The following is a 20,354-nucleotide window of genomic DNA, read 5'->3' on the forward strand; positions in this document are numbered from 1 at the left end:
CCATTTACACAATGTGCCAACTTGTTTTGTATATATACATACATATATGTATATACGTAAATATATTTATACTGTATGTCTGTCTATATATACATACATGAATATATGTATATATATATACATACACAGTATACACACACGCACATATTGTATATATATATATGGCATGATAACAGCAGGATATTTCTGTGTAACAGAGGAGTGACTGACTGATAATCGCGTGACAATATTCAGCGGTCTTATTCTTCTATTTCTCATTTTTTACATGACACCGCGAGTTTGTCTTTGTCTAATGTTTTTTTACACAATATTTTAGCTGTAAAGAGTGTCACGCATTCTTCTGTATGTGTGCTTGGTTCCCTTCTATAAGGAACACTTTAAACATGTGTAAGTTGTTTAGCATTTGTGAAAGAAATCCCTAAAATGTTGCATAAAAGGGTAAAAGCTAAACACACAATACAAAAACTCACAATATGACTAATAGAATGCTAAACATGTGACAGACCACCTCACAAAACTGAATGGAATGTTGAATAAAAGAATGTACATGAAAATAAATACTGGTGGATTTGCCATAGTAATATTGAATGATAAAATACTGAATATTAAGAACATCCACATCGCTTCTCTTTTTACTTCCCAGAATACTGGAATACTCTCTATAGTTCAAGACGTAGGGTCATTTAAAAATGCACTGCACATTGTATTGGCAGCTCCAGTCTCGATGGTAAAGGTTAAAAACAATTTTTTGGAGACGTCCGGTGGGTCGGGTTGAAAAGCTTAACGGGCGGGCCGTAATTTGCCCATGTCTGGTGTAGGGGCTCAATTCCATCACCGAGGAATGAAGCATGGCGCTCGTAGTCCAAATAAACTCTGCTATTGGTTTGGACCAAGTGTCAACATTGACATGTACATATACCAAATATGTCATTGACTCAAGACAAGGATGTGAATAGAGGTGTGAGCTTGAAAAGAACAATTGCTTTATCATGCAGCATTAAAAAAAGCCTTAGCATGCAGCTTCAGACAGGACAAACCCATAACTATAACACTAAAGGGTGCAAATAAATATATGCAGCCCAATGCAGCAGTGGAGGAAAATCACAGCATTTACGATTTTGATGCAGATGAAAATGAGGAGTGCAACATTTTTCCTCTTGTTTCACCTCATCTATGATTTATATGACAGAGTCATTTTACAAATACTGTAAATACAAACAAAATATATTTTTTGGGCATAAATTATGAAACACTGTACATGCACATTGTTTAAGTCAGTGGTGTCCAAAGTGCGGTCCTGGGGCCATTTACGGCCCGCAGGTCATTTTTTAACAGCCCCATAGCACATTCTAAAAATACGATAAAAAAAATTAAAAACATAAAAAGTGGTATAAAAGAGCAAACAGGTGAAATGTAACAAGAACATGTTGCAATGTTTACTCTAATAACACAAAGCTTCCATGCAGGCTGTTTCTTTCTTTAAAAAATAATAATGAATCAAAATCAATGTCATTATGACTTATTGACCTATTCAAGGCTCCAATTACGTCACATTAAATATTCCACTCTGAGATATTCTTTGGGAAAAATGTTGCATATTTTGTGTTTGCCATATAAAAAACGAAGCTGTTTTTTTTAAACAAGGGCCTAAAACGAATAAAATGAAGATGATCTCGAGATTATTGTGTTGAAAGTAAACAGTAGAAAACATTTATAATGTTTTTTCTAACTCTTTAATGAGTAGAACCCTTTTGAATCCCCAATCATTTTAGGGTGATTTTTTTTAAGTGTCATTGCTCAAAAAATAATAATGAATTCAAATTAATGTTGTTATGAGTTATTGACCTTTTTAAGGCTCCAATTATTATATAATCTCAAATATTCCACAAAAAACAAAAAAACTTTTGCCTTCTTATCTCTCTTATGGATTGTGAATGATAGGCCAAATTCCCCAAAAAATGCAGTTCCCCATTTCCTACCGCTTGTCCCGCCTGATGGGGGCAATTTAGCGTTGCCAATCAACCTATCCCCAGGTGCATGTGTTTGGAGGTGGGAGGAAGCCGGAGTACTCGGAGGGAACCCACGCAGTCACGGGGAGAACATGCAAACTCCACATGCTAAAACATTATGTTTACAATTCTAGATTGTTTGGCAATTGTTTCTTCTTTGCTCATCTTCAGAACACAAGTGAACGAGAAAGCATGGGCTAAATGTAATCGTAAATGTTCTACAGCTCTAGCAACCAAGTTTTAAAACCGTGACCTAAAAAAACAGGCTTTTACTTGTTATTTGATAAATGGTTGTTTGGCTACAATTAGGGCTGGGCGATATAGACGAAAAAGTATATCCTGATATATTTTTACTTAAACTCAATATTCAATGTATATATCTCGATATATTTTCTGGTGAAAGTATACATATAAATATATTCATTTTTGAGCGAGATTCCCTGAAACTGTACTGTAAACAGTCAGTGGAACTTTTATTAACCCAGTTAGTCAAGATGGGTGATAACAGCACAGAAACGAAACTGTTTAAGTAGCACAGAATTACATAATCAATCAATCAATCAATGTTTATTTATATAGCCCTAAATCACAAGTGTCTCAAAGGCATAACATAAAAAAGAAAAATATTCTTTCTACCTAAAATAAATAACATAGCTGTGCAAATAATACAAAATGTATCAAACTCAGATAAAAAAATACATTTGCAGGCAGGCACTTTTTAATTCCCAGTGGATGATGTAATGGACTGTCACACATGTACGGTTCTGTAAGTGACTTGACTTACTTGTGCGGCTATGATCCTCCTCACTTCAGCATACATTTTTGGCAGCATTTGGCAACTGGAGAACAGTTTGGATTTGGGCTTACATGGTAAACAAGTCAAATTAATGTTTTATCCAGACGCATACATTTGTCCAAATTATGGGTTTCCTGGACGTGGTCTACATCGCTAAAAGAAACATTTAAGGAAGAGAATCCCTCTGCCATCTTCCACTAGTTGTTTAATATATAAATCGCTCGCTTGAATATTCCCTATTCTCTTCTCCGACTATCTCGTAGTCATGTGGGATGTCTGTTGGGATTTCCCTTCTGGTTCCATGACTCGCCCTATCTTGCCTCTGATTGGCCTGTCCCTAATGTTGTGCCATAATCTCAACAAATCGTGACTCATCATAGTAAACAACCAACCAATCATGGATGTTCTTATACAAACCCCGTTTCCATATGAGTTGGGAAATTGTGTTAGATGTAAATATAAACGGAATACAATGATTTGCAAATCCTTTTCAACCCATATTCAGTTGAATGCACTACAAAGACAAGATATTTGATGTTCAAACTCATAAACTTTTTTTTTTTGCAAATAATAATTAACTTAGAATTTCATGGCTGCAACACGTGCCAAAGTAGTTGGGAAAGGGCATGTTCACCACTGTGTTACATGGCCTTTCCTTTTAACAACACTCAGTAAACGTTTGGGAACTGAGGAGACACATTTTTGAAGCTTCTCAGGTGGAATTCTTTCCCATTCTTGCTTGATGTACAGCTTAAGTTGTTCAACAGTCTGGGGGTCTCCGTTGTGGTATTTTAGGCTTCATAATGCGCCACACATTTTCAATGGGAGACAGGTCTGGACTACAGGCAGGCCAGTCTAGTACCCGCACTCTTTTACTATGAAGCCACGTTGAGGTAACACGTGGCTTGGCATTGTCTTGCTGAAATAAGCAGGGGCGTCCATGGTAACGTTGCTTGGATGGCAACATATGTTGCTCCAAAACCTGTATGTACCTTTCAGCATTAATGGCGCCTTCACAGATGTGTAAGTTACCCATGTCTTGGGCACTAATACACCCCCATACCATCACAGATGCTGGCTTTTCAACTTTGCGCCTATAACAATCCGGATGGTTCTTTTCCTCTTTGGTCCGAAGGACACAACGTCCACAGTTTCCAAAAACAATTTGAAATGTGGAATCGTCAGACCACAGAACACTTTTCCACTTTGTATCAGTCCATCTTAGATGAGCTCAGGCCCAGCGAAGCAGACGGCCTTTCTGGGTGTTGTTGATAAACGGTTTTCGCCTTGCATAGGAGAGTTTTAACTTGTACTTACAGATGTAGCGACCAACTGTAGTTACTGACAGTGGGTTTCTGAAGTGTTCCTGAGCCCATGTGGTGATATCCTTTACACAATAATGTCACTTGTTGATGCAGTACAGCCTGAAGGATCGAAGGTCACTGGCTTAGCTGCTTACGTGCAGTGATTTCTCCAGATTCTCTGAACCCTTTGATGATATTACGGACCGTAGATGGTGAAATCCCTAAATTCCTTGCAATAGCTGGTTGATAAAGGTTTTTCTTAAACTGTTCAACAATTTGCTCAAGCATTTGTTGACAAAGTGGTGACCCTCGCCCCATCCTTGTTTGTGAATGAGAATATCATGGAATCTACTTTTATACCCAATCATGGCACCCACCTGTTCCCAATTTGCCTGTTCACCTGTGGGATGTTCCAAATAAGTGTTTGATGAGCATTCCTCAACTTTATCAGTATTTATTGCCACCTTTCCCAACTTCTTTGTCACGTGTTGCTGGCATCAAATTCTAAAGTTAAGAATTATTTGAAAAAAAAAAAAAAAGTTTATCAGTTTGAACATCAAATATGTTGTCTTTGTAGCATATTCAACTGAATATGGGTTGAAAATGATTTGCAAATCATTGTATTCTGTTTATATTTACATCTAACACAATTTCCCAACTCATATGGAAAAGGGGTTTGTACGTGGACGCACGTCTTGGAAGGAGGAAGGAGAGGGGTTTAGTAGTCCATAGAGTTTTGCAAGGCAGTGGGAAGCGGGGGAGAATCAAGGAACACAACAAATAAGCGTTGTTTGGTCATTTTAACGTTCAATAAATTATATCGATATTACGATATCTTCTTAATACATATCATGTTTAAAAATATATCGATATATCTTACAAACTTTATATATCGCCCAGCCCTAGAGCTATAATGTTTGAACTGCACGGACATAGTGTCACCATGTGTTAAAAAGTCTACATTTTTTGTACTGGAGCTAATCTCATGGTCACTCAACGCTATCATATCCATATTGGTGTATGTATACTGACTTGTCATTATCATCCATTATCATATGTTATACTTGTTGGGGACGGCGGTGGCGCAGTTGAGAGAGTGGCCGTGCCAGCAACCTGAGGGTTCCTGGTTCAATCCCCACCTTCTACCAACCTCGTCACGTCCCTTGTGTCCTTGAGCAAGACACTTCACCCTTGCTCCTGATGGGTGGTGGTTAGGGCCTTGCATGGTAGCTCCCACCATCAGTATGTGAATGAATGGGTGAATGTGGAAATAGTGTCAAAGCGCTTTGAGTACCTTGAAGGTAGAAAAGGGCTATACAAGTATAACCCATTTACCATTGTTCTGAAATAGTCAAATCTGCTTTTGAAACTTGGACTATACAACCCATTGTTTTTCAACCACTGTGCCGCGGCACACTAGTGTGCCGTGAGATACAGTCTGGTGTGCCGTGGGAGATTATCTAGTTTCACCTATTTGGGTTAAAAATATTTTTTGCAAACCAGTAATTATAGTCTGCAAATGATGTGTTGTTGTTGAGTGTCGGTGCTGTCTAGAGCTCGGCAGAGTAACCGTGTAATACTCTTCCATATCAGTAGGTGGCAGCCGGTAGCTAATTGCTTTGTAGACGTCGGAAACAGCGGGAGGCAGGGTGCAGGTAAAAATGTGTCTAATGCTTAAACCAAAACTAAACAAAAGGTGAGTGCCCCTAAGAAAAGGCATTGAAGTTTAGGGATGGCTATGCAGAACGAAACTAAAACTGAACTGGCTACAAAGTAAACAAAAACAGAATGCTGGACGACAGCAAAGACTTACTGTGGAGCAAAGACGGCGTCCACAAAATACATCCGAACATGACATGACAATCAACAATGTCCCCACAAATAAGGATAAAAAACAACTGAAATATTCTTGATTGCTAAAACAAAGTAGATGCGGGAAATATTGCTGAAAGGAAGACGTGAAACTGCTACGAGAAAATACCAAAAAAAAGAGAAAAAGCCACCAAAATAGGTGCGCAAGACAAGAACTAAAACACTACACACAGGAAAACAGCAAAAAAGTCTAAATAAGTCACAGCGTGATGTGACAGGTGGTGACAGTACACCTACTTTGAGACAAGAGCTATAGTGATGCATGCTTGGTTATGCTTTAAAGTCATAACCAACAATTGCGACAACGACTTTTTACTGTCAACTGAGTTTTGTTTTTTAATGATTTCTGCTGGTGGTGTGCCTCCGCATTTTTTCAACGCAAAAAATGTGCCTTGGCTCAAAAAAGGTTGAAAAACACTGATATAACCAACATATATAACCGACATATAAGTTGATTGTAAATTAGGGGCGGGACATGGGTAAGCATTCTTGCTTTTTTCCCGTATCCCTTTTCGGTGGGTGCCATTGCATGTCTGTCAAACTACAAAGAGTGATGAAGTGTTGCTATATATGTCTGTCTGCCGAAATAAACAAATCAATTCATTCAAGCTTGGCAAAGAGCAGCAACAATATCCATCCATCCATTTTCTACCCCTTGTCCCTTTCGGGGTCGCGGTCGGGTGCTGGAGCCTATCTCAGCTGCATTCGGGCGTAAGGCGGGGTACACCCTGGACAAGTCGCAACCTCATCACAGGGCCAACACAGATAGACAGACAACATTAGTGTTGCCAATCAACCTATCCCCAGGTGCATGTCTTTGGAGGTGGGAGGAAGCCGGAGTACCCGGAGGGAACCCACGCAGTCACGGGGAGAACATGCAAACTCCACACAGAAAGATCCCGAGCGCAGGATCGAACCCAGGACTTTCGTATTGTGAGGCAGACGCACTAACCCCTCTCCCACCGTGCTGCCCTATCATATCTTATGTCAATATACATCAAGTTCATCAAAACAGTTTTAAGACCTTTCTCATGCTCCAAACATTAAAGAGCACTATGCTGGACTTTGCTTCTCATGCAACTCTTAATTGTCAAAGCTAAACAAAGTGAAGCACCAAACATAAGTCTATTTCTGGGAGTGGGCTCAGACACTGTTGTTGAATACACAGGAGCCCCTGGGACAGCACTCAAGTTACTGGCATACACACTGCAAAGCTGGTACTGGAAGAAAGAAACATGCAGACGAATACAGCACAAACTGTTATTTTCTGGGGTCGGAAAATGTCAGGAGGTGGGACTTACATTCTCATCAAAAAATAACGCAAAGCTGGGTTAAAATGACCCAACCAAAAAAAATAGTAATCATCTAAACCTCTGAAAAGACTACTACAAGTCCTCCACTGTCATCCTCACTATCGCTTTATCTGTGTGCTGCAGCAGGGCATGCAGCTGCTGTCAGAGCGAGGAGGAGTTGGTGAAAATCAAAATACCTTCTTTTCATTCTTGTCGTCCATGGGTATGCGCGCCGAACTCGGGATGCCTTCTCCCAGTAAGAAGCCCAGCCTTGTCATCAGTTCCTGTGTGGCTGGGGAGGAGGAGGAGGAGGAGTTTGGCTGTTTCTCCGCGTGCAGCTCTAGAGGGCAGACAGATAAGCTCAACGTTAGGGGTTCCATCCCCTCTCTCCACGGGAGGAACTGAACTCTGCTTGTGAAAGCTGTGTCATGCCAGTGCGGTTCAGGTGTTGCAGAACAGCAAGGGGTTGAGTGCGTATTTTTTTTGCAACCCTCTTTGATGACAAATTACTAGGCTTTCTCCTCGTTTACTGCACTCACATAAAACGTCTCCTCTAAACATCAATGAGTGGAGACAGGTTTGCACCAACACAGTGTGTGTACAAAAAATGTCCTTTAAAGGAAATTTATCTTAAAATGAGGTGCTGAAACGACACCAATTAAAATTCCTAAACCAGTTTCCTAAATATAGGGTTGTGACACAACCCTATTTTGGGGTTGTAAAAGTACAAAACTCAAAATCAGTGAAGTTGTCACGTTGTGTAAATGGTAAATAAAAACAGAACACAATGATTTGCAAATCCTTTTCAACTTATATTCAATTGAATAGACTGCAAAGACAAGATATGTAATGTTCGAACTGAGAAACTTTATTTTCTTTGCAAATAATAATTAACTTAGAATTTAATGGCAGCAACACATTGCAAACATTTTTTTACCACAGTGTTACATGGACTTTCCTTTTAACAACACTCAGTAAATGTTTGGGAACTGAGGAGACACATTTTTGAAGCTTTTCAGGTGGAAATATTTCCCATTCTTGCTTGATGTACAGCTTAAGTTGTGGTATTTTAGTCTTCATAATGTGCCACACATTTTCAATGGGAAACAGGTCTGGACTACAGGCAGGCCAGTCTAGTACCCGCACTCTTTTACTACGAAGCCACGCTGTTGTAACACGTGGCTTGGCATTCTCTTGCTGAAATAAGCAGGGGCGTCCATGATAACGTTGCTTGGATGGCAACATATGTTGCTCCAAAACCTGTATGTACCTTTCAGCATTAATGGCGCCTTCACAGTTATGTAAGTTACCCATGTCTTGGGCACTAATACACCCCCATACCATCACAGATGCTGGCTTTTCAACTTTGCGCCTATAACAGTCCGGATGGTTATTTTCCTCTTTGTTCCGGAGGACATAACATCCACAGTTTCCAAAAACAAAAACAAACAGGCCAGTCTAGTACCCGCATTCTTTTACTATTTACACAACCTGCCAACTTCACTGGTTTTGGGTTTTGTATTATACTATATGCGTTTTATAAACATACTGTATACCGTATTTCCTTGAATTGGCGCAGGGAATATAGTATTCGCACGTCTAGAATTACTGCCGGGTCAAACTCGTTTCTCAAAATAATTAACGCATGCTTGGCCTTATCGCCGGTTTATTATTGAAGCCGGATCAAATTCGTTTCGCAAAATATTAATTTTATTATCGCATGTCCATAATTTTCACCGGGTCAAACTCGTTTCGCAAAATATTTAGCATATGGCTAGAACTTCCACCGGGTCAAATTCGTTACGTCACGAGTGACGCATCTGTCCTCATTTTCAAAATGGAGGAAGCGGCTTTCAGTAGTTTACAATCGCACAAAGGAAAAAAGATAAAGAGCTATTCAGTAGGATTTAAGGTCCAAGCTATTGAATACCGGTACAGTATGCTAAAGAGAACAGTAAGCAGCTATGTTTTATTAATATACCGTAGCTGCGTGTGTGAAATACTGTATAAGTCATTAAATGACTCCCGCCTCCTGGTGGTAGAGGGCGCTGCCGCGCTAGTGATCCTTCTTGCGACTTCCGGTACTGCAGAAGAAGTGAACACACGCAGCAAGAGATTTTTTTTTCTTCCTTTTAACAAGGAGGATTACATACCGGTATCTAAAATAAAACAGTTTTCTAAACTGGACTTTCAATCGAAGCAGGAGGTAATAATTAAAGGAATATCTCCATCGAGACAGAGACTTTTACAACGGACAAAAGAAAATAATGAAGACTTCTATAAACAAGTTATCGATGCTTTTGGTCAGAAGGAGCTGCAAATGGACTCCATTTATAAGTACAGGTAAGACCATAATAACGTTTTTTTTTATTAAATGTGCTTTTCATGATGGTATGCTTACATCACACTCAAAGCGCACGCCTACATTTTATGGATTCCTTTTGGTAAACGCCGGAGTGAGAAGAGGTTTTAAAATAATTACCGCATGCACGGCCATCCCGCCGGTTTTCGGTAAACGCAGGAGTGACAGGAGGTTTTAAATTAATTAACGCCCCTGCGGCTATTCAAGGAAATATGGTATGCAATCTTATTACAGAAGATGATACATTCCAGGACTAGTAACAAACGTGAAGTAAATCCATTTTGCTGTGATGTCCTCTATGGAAGGGAAGTGACGACTATTACTGTATGTGTGACAAACTATGCAACCAACAAAACTGCTTAGCTTTTGGTTTCTAATATAGTACTGTACTTCAGTGTTGGTGCTTGTAAGTGAAGACTACCCAAGGTCTGGGTGAAGAAAATTGGTGTCAGGGTTAGGAATGTATATTGATAGGATTTTATCGATAGCAGTATTTATCGGTATTCTCTTTGGTACTATAAATAATTGGTGTGAATAAAGATGTAAAAACATTCATTTTTTTAATGAACATTTTCTACTAACATCATGTAACATCTCACTGCAAGAAATCCTTTAATCAACACCTGCTTTTTAAGTGTTAAAAAAGTCAACTACAAGTTTGCAGTGCAAGTTGCAATGCAGTTATGTCATTATCTTGTAAAGATCCATCACTGTGTATCTATTCAGTACAATTACACTCAGCTGGAAATAATATTTATGGCATTCATGTGGAGAGCACAGACCTTTTACATATCATATGAAAAAAATATCATATAATCATAATATCAATACAATCAATTAGCATGTTAGGTGGGTGTGCGTTGAAGTAAGGAGTGTAATTATGCGATCGAATGACGTCAGATGGCCAGAGACCTGTTAGCGTATGCCATCTTGCTTCCGAGCAACTTCAAGGAATATTACTTTAATTGTTCACTTTTTTGAGTGGATTAATATTGGCCTGCAGATTATTCGATCACTAAGGGTGGCGACAGTCGAAACTCGAGAGTAAAGGGCGTTCACGTCAAACTGACACTAACTCTTATTAGACGTGCGTGACTTTGAGAAGGAAATATTGGTAAAAACTTTGGTGTGGTGTTGCTTCTCTATTTGTAATTATTCTAAGCTGATTTTCACATCTTAACCGTGCCTTTTTTTATGCGTTAAAGCGGCACCTAAGTGAATGTGACAGCGTGCGCTTGCCATAATTGTGATAGTCAGCTGGATAAAAAAAATACAGATGGCCGCATTATTAGTCCAGAACCTTAACAGTCCTCCTGGACCCACCCAATTAGGAATGGGTGCCAAAAAATACTGGTAGTCGGTATACATCTCCAGTCAGGGCGGTCTTTGTAAAGTAGCCATATTTAAAAGTAACAATTCTCCTAATATTTATTTAACAATATTTAACCTGCTTAGTGGCCTTGTGGTTAGAGTGTCCGCCCTGAGATTGGTAGGTCGTGAGTTCAAACTCCAACCGAGTCATACCAAAGACTATACAAATGGGACCCATTACCTCCCATTAAAAAAATAGGGCTGTCAAACAATCAAAATATTAAATCACAATTAATCACATTTTGTCTAAAGTTAACTCATAATTAATTGTGATTAAATGCAAATAGTTTTTTTAATCCTTATTACAATTATTCAAATTTGCACTCAACATGGGGTTGAACAATTTGATTGTTTTTTGCTTTTTCTAAGCAGCTCAACACAAAATGGACACAAATGCAATCCCATTTCCAAAGAGGGACCTTTAGTGCTCCCATTGTAATACTACATATACATACATTAATATATATATATATATATATATATATATATATATATATATATATATATATATATATATATATATATATATATATATATATACATATACATATATATATATATATATATATATATATATATATATATATATATATATATATATATACATACATACATATATATATATATACACATACATATACACGTACGTATATATTTAAAATTATATTTTTTGTTAAGTTTTCCCCACTAATTCCACACTTACTTTGTCTTGTCACATGTTTTTCTGTCAATCTGGGCTCTGGTTAAAGTTGTGCATGCATCATTTGCACATGAGTGTGATAGGGGGCGGACCATATTGACCGGGGGCGCAATACCCAGGAAACGTTGTGTAAAAACGGACAAAGTACCTAACGGTGCAGTCAAGATTTCCTTTATTGTGGGGACAAAAGCAAGCCCAAATAAGCAACCACACGTTCAAGCCCCCCAAAAAACACAACCCACGGCTCACAAACTTTGCAAATGACTTTAGAAAAAAAGTTTATTGTAATAAGCAGTCTTGGCATCGCTGCCGCCGCTAGCAAATGGAAACTCCAATGATAACTCACAGCGACAGCAGATGTAAATAACTTTGGTCTTGTGGCGAGAGCGACCTGCCAGGGCTTTGAAGCTACACTTGTCATTCAATATACCTTTTTATTGAATCATTGTTTCTTGGACTCAACATCATCTGAAACGCCGCTGCTTTTCTACTGGTGTGGTATGGTATGAGGGTCACACAGGACGCACAGAATTGTGCAAAACAAAATTTTGTCGTTAAAGTAAATTTTTGTTAAGTCGTTATCACTAAAAAGAATAATAGTTGTGTTAAACTTAATTGCTGGGCAGGCACTCCAAAAACCCAAATACGCGTACACAAGCAACAACAACAAAAACAGTTTTTCCCTAAATTTCCCCTTTAACTAACACTACCATGGTGATCCCGTACATGACTGTAAAATATTATGGAATAGCCTGCACACCTTGCAAGCTGGGCACAAATACCACGAAGTCAGTGTTTTTCAACCTTTTTTGAACCAAGGCACATTTTTTGCGTTGAAAAAATGCGGAGGCACACCACCAGCAGAAATCATTAAAAAACGAAACTCAGTTGACAGTAAAGAGTCGTCGTTGCAATTGTTAGATATGACTTTAAACCATAACCAAGCATGCATAAATATAGCTCTTGTGTTTTAGTTCTTGTTTTGCGCTCCTATTTTGGTGGCTTTTTCTTTTTTGGGGGTATTTTCCTGTAGCAGTTTCATGTCTTCCTTTGAGCAATATTTCCCGCAACTACTTTGTTTTAGCAATCAAGAATATTTCAGTTATTTTTATCCTTCTTTGTGGGGACATTGTTAAGATTAAAGATTAAAGTACCAATGATTGTCACACACACACTAGATGTGGCGAAATTTGTCCTCTGCATTTGTCCCATTGTCATGTCATGTTCGAATGTACATTGTGGACGCCGTCTTTGCTCCGCAGTAAGTCTTTGCTGTCGTCCAGCATTCTGTTTTTGTTTACTTTGTAGCCAGTTCAGTTTTAGTCTCGTTCTGCATAGCCTTCCCTAAGCTTCAATGCCTTTTCTTAGGGGCACTCACCTTTTGTTTATTTTTGGTTTAAACATTAGATACCTTTTTACCTGCACGCTACCTCCCGCTGTTTCCGACATCTACAAAGCATTTAGCTACTGGCTGCCACCTACTGATATGGAAGAGTATTACACGGTTACTCTGCCGAGATCTAGACAGCACCGACACTCAACAACAACACATAATTTGCAGACTATAATTACTGGTTTGCAAAAATTATTTTTTACCCAAATAGGTGAAATTAGATCATCTCCCACAGCACACCAGACTATATCTCACGAGTGTGCCGCGGCACAGTGGTTAAAAAACACTGCACTAAGGCAGTACTTGTGTAAAAATGGCTGCAAGACATTGTTTCTTTGAAAATGTGATGTCATTATGCAGTTGGCTGTTGCTGATCTTAGTATAGTCCTCATTATTGCTACATTTGCAAATATGCTATCATATCCATACATGTCACAATGTATTCTACTCAAATCCTAACTTGAACGACAAAGCAGATAGTCCAATCGACAGAAGAGCAGATGGTAACAGAGAGACAGAGGCAATCGTCCAAAGTACACAAGATTATTCAACTGCTCTCCATCATCACCTCATCTCCCTGCTCTCTCCTTCATTTGCTCCTTTACCCGCCTTCGTCCACTTCTGAATGATGTTGGCAGTGAATTTGATTAAACGGCAACCTGTCCAAAGGCAAGCTAGCCAGAGAAGACTCCATGAATTAAAAAGCAAGCCGAGCGAGATTCACACATGCAACCTTAGCATGAAAATACCCTGAAACAGAAAACGTTATTTTGAGTTGCCAAGTTGTTTATATCCAATGATTTGTCAGCTTGTTGACTGTTGCTTCCTAAAAGTTTGGTTTTCAAGGACAAAACTTACACTTGTAAATATGAATTTAGAGACATTAGAATAGTAAAAAAACTAAGACAGCATTTCAAGCGTAATTGGTCATCTGACACAAATAAATAGATAGTAAATAAATAGAGGGAATCAGTCTCTGTCAGGTAATGCAGTGCAAACTTTTTTAATCAAAACAAATACAACTCTTTGCAATAGCTTTGTGCTGTAATCTGTAAAGATAGTGAAATGGTTGTAAAAGAATGAAAAAAAATTACCCCATTATAGACGCAACGAACATTATGCAGAACTATATTACAGTATTAGTTGTCGCAAACTCGCATGACTGCAGTTGTAGTGACCCCAAGATGCAGGAACCAGGAGGACGAAGAGCAGGTAAGATGATTTTAATATGATTAACAAAGGAGGAAGCAGTCTTGCATGCATCACAAACATAAATCAATCTTAAAGCGCTGAGGTGTGGCAAGGCTGCCTAATCAGCAGCAGGTGAGGGGAAAACAGAGCTCAACGGAGACGTGCAGAAAATGGAAATCAAAATAAGAGCACTGATAGGAAATAAACACAAAACAAGGAAGTGAGGGATCGTCACATTAGTTATGTTGCTGCTGTGTTGGACATAATAAAAGACCATGTGGTCAAAGAGAGTAATGATTTCCTTTCCACTTTTTCATGTCCACCAAATCAATATTACAGTTAAAAAATTAAGTTATGTAGGAAATAGGGCTGGTTCAATGGCCAATTTCCTAAGTGATTTGAGTTCAATTCCTTAAGTTCTAAATCGATTAATCACGATTTGATTCGATCTGCACTTAAATACAGAAATCGTCTCAAGCGACAACATAGAAATTGACTTTTTCTTCTCTCCATCAAAAACAAGTTTTAGGTGAACATTTCTGAATTGAACAGTTTAAACTTGAACAGAACAGACTGCCTCAAAATAAATAAAGAAATTACAAGTCAGAGCATACTTGCACTGCAACATTATATCACTACAAATTGCATTGCACAAATATAGAAAAAATCAAAAGAAAACAAAACAAAACAAAAATTTCAATCAAATGTTGTCTCTTCATGATCATGACGTGGAGTGCGGCCGTGAAGCTTTGCCAATAATCTGGTGGTAATACTAGTAAGTCCCTCAGTTTCTTTTGTTTGGCTTGTTTTTGGAAGCTAATGTCAGCATTGTGTGATACTGCTGATGCTTCATGCACAATACTACCGCGGGAGGGGTGGGCTGGAATCAATATCATGACATATGAATGTATATTAGAAAGTGTTATATACATCATTCATTTTTACTTAGTCCTAATGTAGAATGATTTTTCACATTTCGGAAATAAAAGCCTTTTTGATTGATTGAAACTTTTATTAGTAGATTGCACAGTATAGCTCATATTCCGTACAATTGACCACTAAATGGTAACACCCCAATACATTTTTCAACTTGTTTAAGTCAAGGTCCACGTTAATCAATTCACTTCCACTTAACGACTCGTCCTCCTTGCGGTCTAGGCAAACAAATGCTCCAACTATGATTAGAGCACCTATACTTCCACTTAAAACACATTTTGTCGTTATATTCTATAAATATACTCCTAATAATACAAATGCCCCGGTATGTTAGCGCGAAGACTTTGCCTTGAGCTGATCTTGCCGTGCCTAGAGGGGGTCTTATCAGAAGAGTAATACACCAAAGTATAAAATCTTTAGTACTGTGTATTAAACATGAAAACAGAAGACACCTCTGGAGAAATGCCTTAAGCGCTGCCTACGGTCTATAAACAAAAGTGTAGACAGCTAGGGCCTTGTAAATATATCAAATAAACATACAATATGAGTGCAATAAAAGTGACCACCAAGAGCGGTAATGAAAGCCATATTACAGCGCTGCACTCCCAACAAGGACAGAGGGAAGTCATAACATCTCATCATGGATTCTCGGTTCAACAACATTAGTATTGTCAGACTGTAAATGAACATGGCTTATGGACTTTGGGGTGGACTTCAATATTTTCTTGGTTCCCATCTAGATTAAGATTGATGAGTTTTGATTATTAACCGACCCTGTGTGTGTGGCCACATCGGTGTATTTAATTTGAAACTCTCCCTTTCTGCCATGCCAGTTGTCACAATTAAATGTTGGGATTTTGGTCACAAAAGTTAAACGCAGAATTTATTTCCCCGCAGAGCATTTTTGTCTCTTATAGCACTTCTGTTACACAATACCACTTAATTGAAGGCTGTCTGAACTGGTTAAACAACACACTTCAAATTTGTTGTAGGGCTGTCAAAATGAACAAATTAATGTGGATTTGTCCATCATTGCTGACAAAACTTTTCACGAAATGACCCATCTGCAGCGGAAATTGACTCAAGATCTCTCAAAAGCCTCTGGCAATACACTTTAAGCAGTTTGCCTGGCACCCATGTGGAGATGCATAGGCTGCAGAAACAAACAACTCAATATGGAAGATGCTTAACAGCAAGTTTATACACACAATTATTCATACATATACACTACATTGCCAAAAAGTATTTGGCCACCTGCCTTGACACACATATGAACTTGAAGTGCCATCCCATTCCTAACCCATAGGGTTCAATATGATGTGGGTCCACCTTTTGCAGTTATTACAGCTTCAACTCTTCTGGGAAGGCTGTCCACAAGGTTGCGGGGTGTGTTTTTCGGAATTTTCCATCATTCTTCCAAAAGCGCGTTGGTGAGGTCACACACTGATGTTGGCCGAGAAAGCCTGGCTCTCAGTCTCCGTTCTAATTTATCCCAAAAGTGTATTATCGGGTTCAGGTCAGGACTCTGTGCAGGCCAGTCAAGTTTATCCACACCAGACTCTGTCATCCATGTCTTTATGGACCTTGCTTTATGCACTGGTGCACAGTCATGTTCGAAGAGGAAGGGGCCCGTTACAAACTGTTCCCACAAGGTTGGGAGCATGGAATTGTCCAAAATGTTTTGGTGTCCTGGAGCATTCAAAGTTCGTTTCACTGGATTTAAGGGGCCAAGCCCAACTCCTGAAAAACAACCCCACACCATAATTCCTCCCCTACCAAATTTCACACTCGGCACACCTCCAAATCCAGCTGACAGTTGACTTTGGAATATTTAGGAGTGAGGAAATTTCAGGACTGGATTTGTTGCACAGGTGCCCTCCTATGACAGTTCCACGCTGGAAATCACTGAGCTCCTGAGAGCGGCCCATTCTTTCACAAATGTTTGTAGAAACAGTCTCCATGCCTAAGTGCTTGATTGTATACACCTGTGGCCGGGCCAAGTGATTAGGACACCTTCATCCATCCATCTTCAACCGCTTATCCGGAATCAGGTCGCGGGGACAACAGCTCCAGCAAAGACCCCCAGACTTCCCTCTCCAGAGCAACATTAGCGACTTCCTCCTGGGGAATCCCGAAGCGTTCCCAGGCCAGAGAGGAGATGTAATCCCCCCATCTGGTCCTTGGCCTGCCGCGGAGGCTCCTCCCAGTGGGACGTGCAACGAGGACCTCCCTAGGGAGACGCTCGTGAGGCATCCGCACGAGATGCCCGAACCACCTAAGCTGGCTCCTTTCCAAGCGAAGGAGCAGCGGCTCTACTCCGAGTCTCTCTCGGGTGACTGAGCTTCTCACCCTATCTCTAAGGGAGATGCCAGCCACCCTTCTGAGGAAACTCATTTCGGCTGCTTGTATCCGCGATCTTATTCTTTCGGTCATGACCCACACTTCATGACCATAGGTGAGAGTAGGAATGTAGATAGCTCGGTATACCGAGAGCTTTGCCTTCTGGCTCAGCTCTCGTTTCGTCACAACAGTGCGGCAGAGAGACTGCAATACTGCCCCAGCTGCTCCGATTCTCCGGCTGATTTCCTTCTCCATCTTTCCCTCACTCGTGAACAAGACCCCAAGATACTTAAACTCCTCCACCTGGGACAGAGTCTCGTCCCCTACCTGGACTGTACAATCCATCGGTTTCCTGCTGAGAACCATGGCCTCAGATTTGGAGATGCTGATCCTCATTCCAGCCGCTGAACACTCGGCTGCGAACCGATCCAGTGAGAGCTGAAGGTCACGAACCTAAGGTGCCATCAGGACCACATCATCTGCAAAGAGCAGTGACGCAACCTTTAGCCCCCCAAGACGTATACCCTCTCCGCCATTGCCACGACTCCGCCTAGAAATCCTGTCCATGAAAATCACAAACAGGATAGGTGACAGAGCGCAGCCCTGGCGGAGACCAACCCCCACTGGAAACAGATCCGACTTACATCCAAGCACCCGGACACAACTCTCGCTTTGGTTGTACAGAGATTGGATGGCCCTCAGCAGGGTTCCCCTCACTCCGTACTCCCTCAGCACCTCCCACAAGATCTCCCTGGGGACGCGGTCATACGCCTTCTCCAAATCCACAAAGCACATGTAGACTGGATAGGCATACTCCCAGGCCTTCTCCAGGATTCCCGCAAGAGTAAAGAGCTGGTCAGTTGTTCCACGACCAGGACGGAATCCACATTGCTCCTCTTGAATCTGAGGTTCGACTATCGGCCGGACCCTCCTTTCCAGTACCTTGGCGTAAACTTTCCCAGGGAGGCAGAGTAGTGTGATACCCCTGTAATTAGCACACACCCTCTTGTCCCCCTTTTTGAAAAGGGGAACCACCACCCCAGTCTGCCACACCCTCGGCACTGTCCCAGACTTCCACGCAATGTTGAAAAGGCGTATCAACCAAGACATCCCCTCAACACCCGGAGCCTTCAGCATTTCTGGACGGATCTCGTCAACCCCCGGAGCTTAGCTTAGGACACCTGATTCTCATCATTTGGATCGGTGGCCAAATACTTTTGGCAATATAGTGTATATATACACACATACACACACACATTAACTCATTAATACATACATACGCGCACACATTGGTACTTACCCACATACATAGGTATCTACGCTCCCAACTCATACACAAATATAGTACGAACATGTACACTCACTGTACATACATACATCCACACGCACATTCACTGTACAAACATACATATACACATACTGTACATACACATTCACTGTACAAACATACATATACACATACTGTACATATACATTCACTGTACAAACATACATATACACATACTGTACATACACATTCACTGTACAAACATACATATACACATACTGTACATATACATTCACTGTACAAACATACATATACACATACTGTACATATACAAGCACATATACATACATACACTCATGCATATAATCACATTTCATCAAACATATATTAACGTTGTTCCCCTGGGGGAAACTGGGTAAAACACGTCACACTGACAAAGCTTAATCTATTGTTACTATAACAATCTACAGGGTTGCAGGTTCGCTCCCCGCCTCTTGACATCCAAATCGCTGCCGTTGTGTCCTTGGGCAGGACACTTCACCCTTGCCCCCGGTGCCGCTCACACTGGTGAATGAATGATGAATGAATGATAGGTGGTGGTCGGAGGGGCCGTAGGCGCAAACTGGCAGCCTCGCTTCCGTCAGTCTACCCCAGGGCAACTGTGGCTACAAATGTAGCTTACCACCACCAGGTGTGACTGAATGATGGGTTCCCACTTCTCTGTGAGCGCTTTGAGTATCTAATAATAGAAAAGTGCGATATAAAATCTAATCCATTATTATTTATTATTATTAGTCCTGAGTTCAATCCCGGGCTCGGGATCTTTCTGTGTGGAGTTTGCATGTTCTCCCCGTGACTGCGTGGGTTCCCTCCGGGTACTCCGGCTTCCTCCCACCTCCAAAGACATGCACCTGGGGATAGGTTGATTGGCAACACTAAATTGGCCCTAGTGTGTGAATGTGAGTGTGAATGTTGTCTGTCTATCTGTGTTGGCCTTGTGATGAGCTGGCGACTTGTCCAGGGTGTACCCCGCCTTCCGCCCGGATGCAGCTGACATTGGCTCCAGCGCCCCCAAAAAGGGACAAGCGGTAGAAAATGGATGGATGGATGGATTACATATATGTATCGTTGCATTTGAAACAATTGTATTGCTGATAATAGAGGTAATTATTGTTATTATTCATTATCAATAGTGCTATTTCTATTGGTATTTGTATTGCTCCATTTGTAGTGCAATGATTATCATTGTCATTTCTGTGTTATTAATATTTACTTCACTGACTGCTTCTTTGCTGTCACTTTTTGTACCATATTTGTACATATCGCATTTGCTGATGCTGTTCTGTTATTGTTGTGATTGTTATTTTTGTTTTGTCTCTGTCTTATCCCCGGAATTTCCCCCTCTGTCTTCCTTTTTTTTCTCTTTTTATCCCCTCCTGCTCCAGTCTGTCTGCGTTAAACATTAATATAAATCCATTTAATAAAGTCAAATACAAATAAGGCAACATTAGAAGTATACCA

The 20,354-nt window shown here is 40.3% G+C and overlaps 1 protein-coding gene across 2 annotated transcripts in view; it reads right to left on the reverse strand.

The window, feature by feature from the left end:
• Nucleotides 1-20,354, reverse strand: part of tanc1b (tetratricopeptide repeat, ankyrin repeat and coiled-coil containing 1b) — a 211,132-nt gene that overhangs the window by 77,143 nt on the left and 113,635 nt on the right. For both annotated transcript variants that reach the window (XM_062069966.1, XM_062069967.1), the window contains exon 5: nucleotides 7,471-7,613. In XM_062069966.1, coding sequence (XP_061925950.1) covers nucleotides 7,471-7,613 — 143 coding nt within the window. The remainder of the gene's footprint in view (nucleotides 1-7,470; nucleotides 7,614-20,354) is intronic.

The sequence above is a fragment of the Entelurus aequoreus genome, linkage group LG14 (genome assembly GCF_033978785.1).
Source record: "Entelurus aequoreus isolate RoL-2023_Sb linkage group LG14, RoL_Eaeq_v1.1, whole genome shotgun sequence".
In the NCBI taxonomy this organism is placed as follows: domain Eukaryota; kingdom Metazoa; phylum Chordata; class Actinopteri; order Syngnathiformes; family Syngnathidae; genus Entelurus; species Entelurus aequoreus.